The following is a 13993-nucleotide window of genomic DNA, read 5'->3' as shown; positions in this document are numbered from 1 at the left end:
GTCACTCTCCCCTCCCTGGAGGCTGGGGAGTGGGGCTGAAAGTTCCAACCTCTAATCAAATCGTTGATCCCTCCAGCAATCAAGCTGCTATCTGGAAGCTACCTAGGGGCCCACTAATTAGCAAAGCCACCTAATTAGCAAAAACTCAGGTATGGTTAAAAAAGGCTTATTATGAATAGCAAAATAGGCTCTTATCACTGCTATTCTGAGGGTTTTAGAAGCTCTGTGCCAGGAGTAGGGGGCAGAGACTTGTTTAGATTTCTACACTTAAACACAACTACATAATAATAGAAACTAGAAGGAATTCACTCCTCTTATTCCTGTTATTATCCCTTAATGCATTTTTGCTCCCATTCCTCACAGTATTTTTATGCTTCTTGTCACTGTTGCTGTAGTATACTTCCCCATGTTGCTGTAAGACACAGTAACTCTGGACTCTTAAGTGCATACCATGCATTCCCTGATTTCATCTGGACAATAATGTTATATGATTCATTTTACATTTGAAGAAACAGATTGTGACTTGCCTACAGTCCCCTATGAGACCTTAGTTGGACCTTGCTCTGACTTTCCAAAGGCCCCAAAGAGTCTTCCATACACTCTGAGGTATTTAAATGTCAGCGGATTCATACAATGTTCTTGCCACTGTATATCCTCTCTCCCAGGGAGGATGCCATGACATTGTGAACTAAAAATCCTAAGCCCCCCAGGTGACTGAATTGACCCCTTCTTGGCAATGGAGACCCCAGAAAATCCTTAAAACTGAGTTGCTGGCCATGAGGAGAAGGGAGGTCAGACGTACTTCCTTATGCCCCCTCCCTTTTGGAGTTACTCTTGGTAAAAATGAAATACTAAATCCTTAACAGGACCTAAGGCCATGCAAGACAAAAGTTAACCCACACCTGCAGGCCATCAATTAACAGATTACTTGAGGCTTATCTCTGAGTAACAGACTTCCTTAACTTAAAATATTCCAAGCCTTTAGACAAAGCCTCATTTCTTTAACCAATTACAACAATTACAAATCAAAATATCTTTGAACTCACCTATAACCTGCTAACCACCCCTCCAACCCCAACCCCACCCCACCCCACCCCACCCCAGATGTCCTGCTTTTCAGGCCAAACCAGTGTACACCTTCCATGTATTGATTTATGATTTTACATGTAATTCCTGTTTCCATGAATGTATAAAATCAAACTGTAACCCAGCTGCCTTGGGCACATATTCTCAGGACCTCTGATGCCAGTTTAGGAATCTGGTACTCTACAGTTAGCAGGGAGGCAGTGGGAAGTAGCACTAGAAATTCACCAGTGATGAGTTGAAGGGACATCTTCCTGTTATAAGAACATGGAGTACAGAGTAAAAGTAATAAATAACAGGGAAAATGGGAAAAGGATAAGTAAAACAAGCAGGAGACAGAAGAGGAGAGTAATCCCATTAATAGCAACCTAAAGCAAAAAGCCACAAAAGGGATAGCCAGATTTGCATAGCAGTAACAGAAGGAAATGACCCTATAGTGAACACCAAATTCTGAATTTTCAAACTCTTATATGGCACCCAATCTATGCCAAGCTTTGGAAATATTAACTTGCTGAGTTCTCATAATAACACTGAAATTGGCACCATTAACCCAATTTTTAAAATGAGGAAGTTGAGGCACAGAGATGTTAAGTAACCTGCCCAACTCCACACTGCTAGTAGGAAGTGGCTAGGATGGAAGCCCAGCATTCTTGGTTGAGCCCTATGCTGCTGTGGTTATTCTCTTAACTTAGAAATTTTCTGTGTATTTTCTGTGTCAGTATTCACAATTAAATTTTGCTACTTGTTGTTCCTTGATCATCCTGTGCCTTGGTTTCCTCATCCATAAAATAGGCACAATAACAGTATCTACCTCATAGAGTTATGACAAGGATTAAATGAATTAAAACATATAAAACGTTTGGAATATCTCCTGGTACATAGTAAGCATTCAGTAAATATTAGTAGTTTTTCTCCTCCTCCTTGCTGTTATCACATTGTTGTTGTTATTCCTATTATTCTGTTAAAGGGAAAAAACCCAAACTCTGTAAAATAAAGAGGGGCTAGGCGCAGTGGCTCACACCTGTAATCTCAGCACTTCTGGGGCCAATTCGGAGGATTGCTTGAAGCCAGGAGATCAAGACCAGCCTGGGCAATAGCAAGACCCCATCTCTACAAAAAAAAATCCAAAAATTAGCCAGGTGTGGTGGCTCATACCTGTAGTCCTAGCTACTCAGGAGGCTGAGGTGGGAGGATTGTTTGAGCCCGGGAGTTTGAGGTTGCAGTGAGCTATGATGATGCCACTGCACTTTGGCTCAGGCAACAAAGCGAGACCCTGCCTGAATGAATGAATGGATGGAGGGGTTTATTCTGAACTGAATATGTGTTTCCAAGGCCCGGGGATCCATGCCCAAGAAGTCTTGAGCAAGTGGTCCCAAGGCAGTTGGGTTACAGGTTAGTTTTATACATTTTAAGGAGGTAGGAATCACAGGTAAAATCATAAATCAACACATGGAAAGTGTGAATTGGTTTGGCCTGAAAAGGCTAGACATCTCAAAAGGGAGGGGGCTTACAGATTATAGTTGGGTTTAAAGATTCTTTGATTTATAATTGGTTAAAGAGATGAAGCTTTGTCAAAGGCTTGTTTTAAGTTAACATAGACAGGTCTGTTAATCAGAGACAAGCCATAATATACTTACTCAAGTGTTCTATTAAGCAAATCGGTGGCTTTCAGGTGATTTAACCTTTGCTCTGCATGGCCTTAGGTCCTCCTGTTAATAATTTAGTATCTTGTCACAAAGTGTCTGTTTTGTCAGTCTTATGATCTCTATTTTAACATTAATGCTGGTCGGTTGTATCTAAACTCCAAAAGGGAGGGGGTATAACAAGGCATGTATTAATACAATCTCCTTTCCCTTCATGGCCAAGAACTCAGTTTTAAGGTTTTTTGGGGGTCCAAGAAAAAAAGTTCCATTCACTTGGCTAGTGGGAGGGGAGTAGCTTATGATTTTATTTTAGTTCACAGTTCCACAGTCTTAGGTAATAATAAGTTGTGACTCATCTGTCAGCTTGCTAATGAAACTCTGTTACACATAATTAAAAATACTAAATGAGAGAGTTTTAGGGGGAAATGTTTATTTCTCCATGATCTTAAATTACAGAATGAATATAGGAAGGGATTTCTATATGTTTACTGGAGATAAGATGTGTTCCTGAATTCAGATTTGATAGAATATCCCCTTTTTCACTTTTCCTTTGACTATTTGTCAAAGGATTAATGTAAATAATCTGTTGTTCTGTTACTTTATAGTTAATTGGGAAATTGAAGTTAATTTTATTGGAAACTCCACCATGTGATTTGCAAACTAAAAATATAATACAGTACCAAGAATCAATTCTACAACTGCAAGAACTCCTCCACCTTAAATTTAATGTAGCCACAGAAATACTTCTCAGAGTAAGTGTGATGTTTTGCTTAAACGTTACTATTAACTTTTATAAGAGTTAACATTTTATGCTACATAATACAATAACCCAGTATTGGGGAGGTTTTTTTGAAAAAATCAAGAGATTATGGAAAAGTCAGTAAAATAATTTAAAGCGTGTATATTTATCCATATTTAACTGTTAATATTTTATTTTTAAAGAAATAAAATGTTATCAATATAGCTAAAGTCTAGTTTTTTTACACTTCACAAAGTTTACTAACTTCACTATGAAAATAAATTTATAAAATATTACATATTAGATATTCACTGTAGATAAATCAGTTGGTACAAGATTATAACTATTGATAGTTACTCTATTTTTCTCTAACTTTTTATTTTGAAAATACTATATTCGAACATGAAGTTGGAAGAATAGTACCATGAATCCCCATATGCCCTCTACCTAGATTCGGTAATTTTTTTTGATTTATGGAGGTATAATTGATAGACAAAAATCAATAATTTTAAAATATTTTATAATATTTGCTTTATCTCTGTCTTTACTTTTCCCTGGTACCATTTGAAAATTGTAGCTATTATGGGACTTCATCCCCAAATACCTCAGCACTAAGATCCAAACAACCACAAAGTAAGAAAATTAATAATCTATAGTATCTTTTAATATTCAGTTCATATTCCAAATTTTCCCTGATTTTCCCTGAATGTCTTTTATAGCTGTTTTTATTTTGTTTTGTTTTTTAAATCAGAGAACAATCTACACTCTACATTGTTTTTGGCTGTCTTGTCTTTTGGTTACTTTTGGTGTAAAACACTGTCCTTTGTATATCCTTATAAAAAGATGTAGAATATGTTCTAATTACAAAAAGTATTGCAAAGAAAGCTTAACATCACTAAGTTTATTGTTAGCAGTGAAATTCATATTATAACTTTGCAATTATTTTTTGTATATTTTAGAACGAAGGAAATTAGGAAATGTATTATTAGTAATCAAGATTTTTATTTTAAGAGAAAAGAGATACAATCTATAAAAGGAAATTATAAAAAAAAAAGTACTGTAATGTTAAATTTGAAATGGAAAATCAGTATGAACCAGGGTTCTTTGTATTTCATAAAAAGGAAGCAAGACTAATTAGAGTAAATGATGGTTCCAGGTCTGGGCAGGAAAAGTGAAAGATAAGGTTGGATTATCTTATTGTGCTAGAAAGCAAGTAAATGCTCAGAGACTAATGGATCATATCAACGGAACAGAGACTAGCTTAAAGAGGTGGAGGCCAAATTTGGAATAATTTGAATATCAGAAAGAATAATGATCATAATTAATTATAGCACATTGAATAATTAAAAAGCGTTGAGTCTATAGTGATACTTTTAAAAGGAAGGGGGAAAGTGGGATGAGGAAGAATAGTTCTTTATAGAAGAATGCCATCTAACTAATGTGAAAGGAATAACAAGTTAGAAAATCACCATTTTCAATGCCCAGTGTAATAAATGATTCGGATAAGGATCCTCAGTGGCTACCTAAATGATTAGGGAAAAACTTGTTAAGGAACATGTTCTCAGAGTGCCAAAGTATTTGACCTCATATTACTTACTGGTTGGGGAAAATGTACTTTACCATGGGGAGATGTGGTAGTCAACACTTTAACCAAGTGATCAAGTCTTCATTGTTAATAGTGGACATCATATGCCTCCTGATGAGATGCAGTATGAAGAGCACAGCATAACCTATGGTGCCTTCTTGCTAGAAATGGTTGATCTGAATCTAATTAAACCCCTAGACCTTCCAGTGTACAAAAAATAAAGGAGATAGAGGCGCTAGTTAAATAATACCATGAGGAAACAATATCTAAATTTACAATGTGGAACAGTTCTGTAGGACAACTATTCTGAATACTTCAAAAAGTTAAAGTCACAGAAAACAAAAGTGTGGGGAAATATTCAATGTTTTTAAAAAACTAGCAATCAGTACAATCCCCAGCACTTTCAAGTTTTTACATTATAACACCCAAACACATATTAAATTACTTAAACCCTTTATGAGAGCTGATTTTTGGAGCAGTAGGCATCAAACTATATTAGTCTTTATTTAAAAAATTTCATGAACATCCTTAAATTGTATGTTTCATATTGGATATCAGGTATTGGACTAGCAAAACACATGACTCATCTGGATTCCATAAACAGGATATTTTGCTTTGTAAACTTAATATGTTCATAAATAGGCCAACTTTCTCAGTAGAACAGTCTACATTTTAATAAAATACGGATAAAGAAGCATGTGTATAGTTAAAATGGAAAGTCATGATTCTGATGTTAAGATTGAAAAAGGTAATATTCTGGTAATCCACAGGTGCCACCTGTATTTCTCAAAGCAACAAAACTAGTAAAAAAAAAATTTTTTTAAAGAGAAACTGAGCAAAAAAGGGGAGGCATATTTGATTAGGTAAATACATTTACATCTTTTAGAGGATTTCTAAAAACAATTCTTTCTCATTTTGATCGAACCTTATTTTTACCCAAGTTACTCTTTTAGATATTTAGTAAAGGAAATCCAACACATAAGTGAAGAAATAACTTATCAAAGTTGTGTAATTTCTGAGCCTCTGGCCCTTTATAATGGTTTCTTTTTCTCTTACAGCAAGCTAGTACTTTAGCAGATCTGGACAGTGGAAATATGGAAAAAATCATTCAAGATGAAAATGTTACTCTATATGTATGGGCAAACCTCAAGAAGAATCCAAGGTACCCCTGTGGGTGATACTTCCCTGTAGGTGGAAAGACATTAAAGTCATGAATGCCAGGCAGGTGCCTGCTGCATAATAGCATGATATACTTGGAAAAACCCATGTTAGGAAGTCAGCCAACTGGGGGTTTGAATCACAGACCTACCATTTACTTTAGGCAAGTTACTTAGCCTTGGTTAGCTTCAGTCTGTCATCAGTAAAATGATGATTATATTACTTAATAGGATAGGATTGAGTATTAAACATTAGTGCATGTAAAAATTATAGCATAGTGTCTAGTACAAATATACACGCATGCCAGGCATGGTAGCCCATGCCTGTAATCTCAACACTTTGGGAGGCCAAGGTGGGAGGATTGCTTGCTGCCAGGAGTTTGAGACCAGCATGGGCAAGTAGCAAGACCCCATATCTAAAGAAGAACAAAAACAAAAAGACAAATATATATGCAGTAAATACAAGGTCTTCCCCTTCTCTTCACTCACTTAATCCCACTTCTCCTCAAAAAAGTAGAGTGGTAGGTAGTTTCTACTTAGCAATCTGGAACTTAAAAAAATATATATGTATCTTTCTGAACTGTTAAAAATATATTTTGTTATTTTTTAGACTTTTACATGATGTTTCCCCAATTGTTTTCAACAAAGAAACATCTTTCTGAGGAATGATAATGACAAATTCATGATCACTTGGTTGCTGCTTGATCTTAAACATTTCAAATTAATTGCATTAGTAGGGCAATGAGTTTTAGGGGAAAATTACTAGAATAAAAATTAGAAGGCCTAAGTTCTGGTCCCAGCTCTGAAAAGATTACTCATATGACATTGAATAAAATTGGACTTTATTTTTGAAATTTACTAAAAGGAAGGAACAAAATATTTTTTAAGTTCCTTCCATTTGCTACAAAATACTCTTTGGTTTTATCTAATCAGAGACAATTTTCATTGTAAGATATGTCATGTACAGAAGAGTAAAGGAACTTAATCAGTATAGTTTTCAAAGATAGAAGTAAAATGAATAGCTCTGTACTCTTTACCTAGGTTTAAGAAGAGAATTGGGGTGGTATCTTTTAGTAGGATAAGGAATATTAGAGGCAGAACAAATTTTATTTTGATGGTGATGGTGGGTGGGAGTTGTAAGGATGAGTTTGGTGCTGGATTGTTAAGTTTGAAGTACTTATGAGATATCAAAGTACAACTGGCTGAAGGCTTTGAGGTAGAGTATATTTCAGGGAGTCATCAACAAATAGATCAATGGTTCTTAACTTTGGGGGAGTCATAGATTCTTCTGAACATCAAAAAATTACATATGCTCACACATATGGAAGGGCACTTTTGGACCTCTTATTGTCCATTTGGAGATGCCTCTTCCCCCTATCCAACCCCAGGAAAAATAAAACTCAAGTTAAAAAAAAAACAAAAAACCCTGAAGTATAATAATTGAGTCCACAGAAATAATAATATTTAGAGTGTGTATGTAGAGGGAGAAGAGAAGAGAGCTTAGGATGGAGCGATCAGTAACATCAGCATTTAGGAGATGGTTAGGAAGAAGGCCATACAGAGGATACTGAAGGAGCTACCAGAGATGGAGGAAAAGAGTGGAGTTAGAGATCCCAAGACAGTGTTTTGAAAACATTAGTGTCAGCAACTGAGTCCATATGCTACAAAAAAATGCATATTTATGATTGGGACTCAACACCGGAGTGAAATTAAAGTGGAGACTGCTTAGGTATAAATTTGAAACAGACCTGGAATTTCCTAAGCTCTCATCTTTTTTGTTAAAATTAATTATTAACAGGTACAGAAGTGTCAGATTCTCTGAAACAGAAATTGGATTTGAAATTCCAAGGATATTAGCAACAAGTGACATTGCTCTACGACTCCTACATACTCACTATGATCATGTTTCTCCTTTGCAACCTGTTCCAACACCATCAAAAGAAGAACATGCTGCCACAATACATGAGTTTTTCAAAGATGAACTTAAGAATGTAGAAAAAGCAGTCAGCAAAGAGGACCATAAAGAGTCTGAACCACAAGAAAGTGGGTCTAAGTTAATTTATGAGGAAGAAATAAAAGCTGAGGAACAAGGTGATATTGAAGTACAAATGGTAGGACATATTTAAATGTATAATTTTTTTTCTTCATGCAACATGTGTTATTAGATTCCCTTGAAGTATTCTCAAGATTTTCCCTAAACTAGAAATGGTCTGAAAACCACTAGCCATTTTCTTGCTAGTGCCTCAGTTTTTAATGTGATCTTTTTTTTGCCTTTCATTGGTAGTCACATCATGGTTGAGCCAGTAGCTTCAACATCCTAAAGTTTAGCACAAGAATTACTCATTTTTATATTAGGTACATTCTTGGGAAGCTCTGATGGCCTTTAATTTTTATATATTTATTAATATTATATATTTCAAACTCAAGGGAACTTGCCATTAAATGGAAACTTGCAGTAAATATTTTCATAAACTGAAGGATTATCTGACATCATTTTGTTACTTCCTCAGCTTTTGGTTTTGTAAGAAAGTATTTTATAAAAATCGATTTTCCTAAAATACTGTATTCTTCTCTGAAAATTTGACATCTTTAGATATAACGTATTATTTGAGCAATTTAAGAATCATATTCCTTAGTTGGTTTCTGCTCTTTTTTCTATTGCCAAGATTTTCAAGCTATTAGTATGTCAGAAAAATTGTCTCTTGAGAATTTAGTAATACTTTCGCAGAGCTAAGCAGCTTATTAGTTTAGCTATAGTCCATTTGCATGTTAAGAGGGGCCAGAAATATTGGGTTTTCCTACAAGTGCATAAGACATGAAATGTATAGGTTTATTGATTCATTTCTTTGAACATAAGAAAGGGTTAATGATTAGACCGAATACAAATTTAAAAGCAGAATAGGAATTATTACATATTCTAAGAACATATGTCATTTAAAACTTCCATTTTAAGTATTACACCAGTCTTAAAAATTATAGACTCTATAAGAATATAAATAACAATAGAAAATGATATAATAATGATAGGTACAAAGAATAATATTTAAAGTCTGATTACAACCATGTAAAATTTTAAAAGACACAGAAGAGAAGAACCCAGAAACCTATGCATACTTGGTATTTTAGAGAGGTGAAAAATGAGTGACTTCTTATTCTTTAAAAATTTGTCATTTTTGTTAAAATGTTCTTTGTGCAATAAGATAGTTTTTAAAATCAAAATTTCATTTTAACCCTCAGGTAGCTTAATAGCTTTACTAGAGTTCAATAACATCTCCGGTTCTCCTCCCTTTCCTGGACATATGGAAGGGTTATATTCCACTCCCCCTTGAAGTTAGGTATGACCATGCGACTCACTGTAGCTAATGAGATGTGAGTGGATATGGCAGACTGATTTCGAAAGGGAAAAAAAAAAAGAATGAGTAAACAGGCCCTGGACTTAATGTTATTTCAATATGCAGTAGAAAAGAAAACCAAAATGAAATCCCACTAACTTAAAATTTGTCAGGATTTGTGATTTTAAATTCATGAAAACAAAGAACAAATAAAAAGTTATCAAAATTGTTATGAGCATGAAAAAAGTATCTAAAAATACTTGGTCTTGATCTGATCAAAATATTGGATAATTTTCCCCCCTCCCTGCCAAGTTCTTTGATCATAATTAATATTTTATGGAAACCCACCAATATTTCACATAAGAATTTCACATTAATAATTTAAAAATTTTGAAATAATTAGAAACCATATAATTTGAACCATTACTTAAATTTACATGACTAAAGCAATTCTTTCTTATGCACATATGTCTCAATTAAAGTGGCCTCATGCAGTAACAAGATTTATTATAGTTCTGTTAATTTTGGCAGTAGTTTTACATTAAAATATAAGCATATGAATTCACTACAATACTGAACACAGCAAGATTTGTCACCTAATAGACAGACATTTCCTTCACTCTCAGCCAGTGGGCTTGAAAGTACTAAACTAAGCTTTTCTCGCTTTGAATGGCCCTTACCACTGAATTAAACTACATCAGTTTTTGTTATTATTTAATGTTATACTGAACAATCTCAGCTTATAATGACTAAAGGTATGCAAATGCTAATGCTGAAAATGCCACAAATGTACACCAAGGAAAAACATACTGGATGGTAAAATGCACATTTTATGTATTATTGAGGCCAGCTTCAAATGGTAGGAAACCCAGAGTAAAGACCAGCAGGCAATAAGTGATATGGCAGAAATAATCATACTTTATGAAAAGCAGTATAAACTTCTCCAGAGCCTGGGAAGCTTGGCCAACAACTGTGTGAATGGTAGATGGAGGAACCTGGCGGAGGAACTTCATATCAGGGGATTTCAAAAGAGAAGTGTGATTGCCTAAAAGATGAGAATGACGTTGACTCAATTAGCACATGCCCCCCCCCATTTCCGGGAATGAGTCCTCTCACTGCCACCAACAGGCACATGTATAGATGCTTATGCTTATGGCGTGTGCTCTATCATTCTGCGAGAAACCCCACAGCATTCTGAAAAAGCTAATATGAATGACGCTGAAGTATATGTGATTTCCCCAGAAGCAGAAGAATTCCCATAGTACAGGTGAAGTGTACCAAGACAGGAGGGGAAAGCCGTCTCCTGTGCTGAAGGAAGGTTGGGAAAGGGCAGTAAGTGACTGTCTAGAGTGAAGAATCTCCCAACTCAAAACCACTTGTCGCACTAAGCTGGGTAGAAAAAGAGAGAGCGCGCGCAGACTCAAACAGTTGTCAGCTGGCCCTACGCTTGCCACAGATTCTGAACCGTGTCAGCCACCTTTTTGTAAGTGTGAGTAGACTGCAGGGAGCAAAAGTCACTGGATTCATAAAGACAATCCACAGCTCAGAAGGAGAAGACAAAGATAATTGGATGGAATTTCGGGGGGGAAGATAAGAGAAATTATGGATAAAAATAGGAGGTTCAATATCTACATAAAAGAAGTTGCAGAATCAAGAATGGAAAGGTTGAGTTTGACATAATAATTGATGCTGGGACAGCTGGCTAAGATTTAAAATAAATTTTGATTCTTATTTCACCCTATAGACTAAAAATAAATATCAGCTAGATTAAATGTTTCTATATAAAAACAAACTAATCAAAACTCATAAAAATAAAAGTACTTGAAGAGAGCATAGGAAAGTTATTTTATTATCTTTACTAAGAAGGCCTACCTTATCAGTGTATCAAAGCCAAAACCCTGAATGAAAAAGAGATTAATTGAATTCAAACATTTGTATAGGCCCAATAAACCTCATTATAAACAAAATTGAAGGACAACAGACTGGGAAAAATATTTCAGCATATGTGATAAAGAGTTAATATCCTAATATAAAGAATTTGTATTATACAAGCCCTTTCTTGCGCTCTTCCTTTTGCTCTCTTTCTGCCTGCTGCAACAATGGGTCTGGTTGTCATCTGTGGTGTGTGTATCATGCTATGTAAACCTATATCTTGTTCTTGCTCTATAAGCCTATCTTTCTCTCCTCAATAAACCTCATTTTTGTGCTTTTAAAAAAAAAAGTGTACAAATCAGTAAGACCATTTCCTAATATAAAATTAAGCAAAGGACATGAGCAGGCAGTTGAGAAATACAAGGAGCCAATAAAATATGAAAATATACTCAACCCCATATTATCAGATTGAGCATGGAGGGAGGGACACATTTTCCCATACCGTTAGAAGCGTGAATTTGTACAGTCACTGTTTGGCACTGTGTAAATGTGCTGATGATCAGTGATTTTGCTTTTAGTAATTCATTATTAGGGAATAATAAGGCAAATAAATAAAAATGAATATGCCAAAGTGTTCATTGATGTATTTTTAATAGTAGCAAAAACAGTCCACAGATTAATTGGAAAATATCCAAACAAATATTAGTCACCACTTAAAATGATGATGTAGACTTTATATACTTTTATATGGCGAGATGCCTAGGATGTATTGTTAAGATATTTTTTAAGTTAAAAACTCTATCTGCAATATGATTCTGTTTTTCTGAATGCATAGAAAATATCTGGAAGCCTATTTACAATAGAGTGGTGATCTTTGGTGGTAGGGGAAAAGGCATGGGAAAGGTAGGATGGTGGTATATTATCAGTGATTTTTACTCTCCGTACATTCCTGTATTATTTGAATTTTCAGTAAATAAGTACTGAACACACATTACTTTGCTCATAGGAAATGAAACAATATATTTCCTGTTTTGGTTTGAAAGGGGGAAGAGTTCATGATAAATCTCTCTGCTGCTATACTTACTCTTCTGTGAAATTCCCCTCTTCCTATCACCCTCATCCACTTTTCCTGACTTCTACTTGTCTTTCAAGTACTTACTTTAAATTCTAACTCCACAAAGTTCTACCTGTCTTCTCATATTAAATTAGATGTCCCTCCACTATACTCTTATTATTCTGTTTAATTATTAGAATTCTTGCCTTAAACACTAAATTATGATCTTATTTCGTGATGACTTCATATTCATAGTACATAGCACAGAGCCTGTTAAATGATAAGGGCTCGGTGAATGTTTATTGAATGAATGAAGGAACAAGTGAATGAATGGATGGTTGAGTGATAAAAAGAGGGCCCTGACTTGAATCTGATTGGTTGTGAGCAACCTGCATAAGAACAGCCACCCATCTCAGGGAATTCAACCACTGTTGCTGTCCAAATTACCATGTTTTTAGAGATACTTAAGATCCTTCTCATTACAGTTGGAAGTGCTGGTAATATTAATAATTTCTGCTACCTGTAGGGAATCTGCAAGCTTGTCTGTAGGGATTCTTGGGACCTTCTCCTCAGCAGTTCTGACCCCCCACTTTCACCTCCCCCATGATCTGGCATAAGGCAGGGCAACAGGAAGACTTTGTTTTCATCACCGCAACAGCCTCAGGAGAGGTATGCTCCTCACATTCCAGCTGGAACTCGGAGTGAGTCTGAAGCAATATTTATAGATGGTGGTGAAGTTTGTATTCCTTTGTAATCACAGCCACATGGGAACTATCATAACCCTAAATGTCATTCGTAAGACTATTAGTGGGTGTCTGACAAAATGTATTCTAAATTTTAAAAACTGGCATATAAATTCATGAAATTCACCTTTTGTGTGCATGTGTATAAATTAGAAACTACCTGTAAGATCAGTAGGCAAACTTACATGTTTCAGTTTTTGCAACATTTTTTTTTTTTGGTTTAGCATAAACTGCTTACCTCATTGTTTTGTTTTATTTTAATTCTTTCATTCAGTCTTCTTTTTTTTTTTTTTTTCTGTTGCCCCAGTAGAGTGCAGTGGCGTGATCATAGCTCACTGCAACCTCAAACTCCTGGGCTCGAGGGATCCTCCTGCCTCAGCTTCCCAGTAGATGGGACAACAGGCACACGCCTCCACACCCAGCTAAGTTTTCTATTTTTGGTAGACATGGGGTCTTGCTCTTGCTCAGGCTGGTCTCCAACTCCTGAGCTCAAGCAATCCTCCTGCCTTGGTCTCCCACAGTGCTAGGATTACAGGTGTGAGCCACCACACCCGGCCTTCACTCATTTTAGTTTGGCATATTTTATTATAAATATTATATCTTTATAGTGACTTTAGAGACTGATGCAAGGCAAATATATAATGTAGAAATTTATGACCCACAATATATGTGTTATGTTTGATATGTGAGATAATCACAAAGAACAAGTATTTAGTACTTAATTTAAAAATTAAATCTCAACATTAGAAGTGGTACAAATTGTCTTTCCTTTTTAATGGTTGTAT

The 13993-nt window shown here is 35.3% G+C and overlaps 1 protein-coding gene across 4 annotated transcripts in view; it reads left to right on the top strand.

Moving 5' to 3' along the window:
* The window catches only part of DNAI7 (dynein axonemal intermediate chain 7), a 56906-nt gene that overhangs the window by 18323 nt on the left and 24590 nt on the right, over positions 1–13993 (top strand). For all 4 annotated transcript variants that reach the window (XM_069491478.1, XM_069491479.1, XM_069491477.1 and 1 more), the window contains 3 exons: positions 3332–3478; positions 6109–6212; positions 8006–8318. In XM_069491478.1, the coding sequence (XP_069347579.1) occupies positions 3332–3478; positions 6109–6212; positions 8006–8318 (564 nt within the window). The remainder of the gene's footprint in view (positions 1–3331; positions 3479–6108; positions 6213–8005; positions 8319–13993) is intronic.

The sequence above is a fragment of the Eulemur rufifrons genome, chromosome 16 (assembly GCF_041146395.1).
Source record: "Eulemur rufifrons isolate Redbay chromosome 16, OSU_ERuf_1, whole genome shotgun sequence".
Classification (NCBI taxonomy): domain Eukaryota; kingdom Metazoa; phylum Chordata; class Mammalia; order Primates; family Lemuridae; genus Eulemur; species Eulemur rufifrons.
This window is presented reverse-complemented; position numbering and strand designations above follow the sequence as displayed.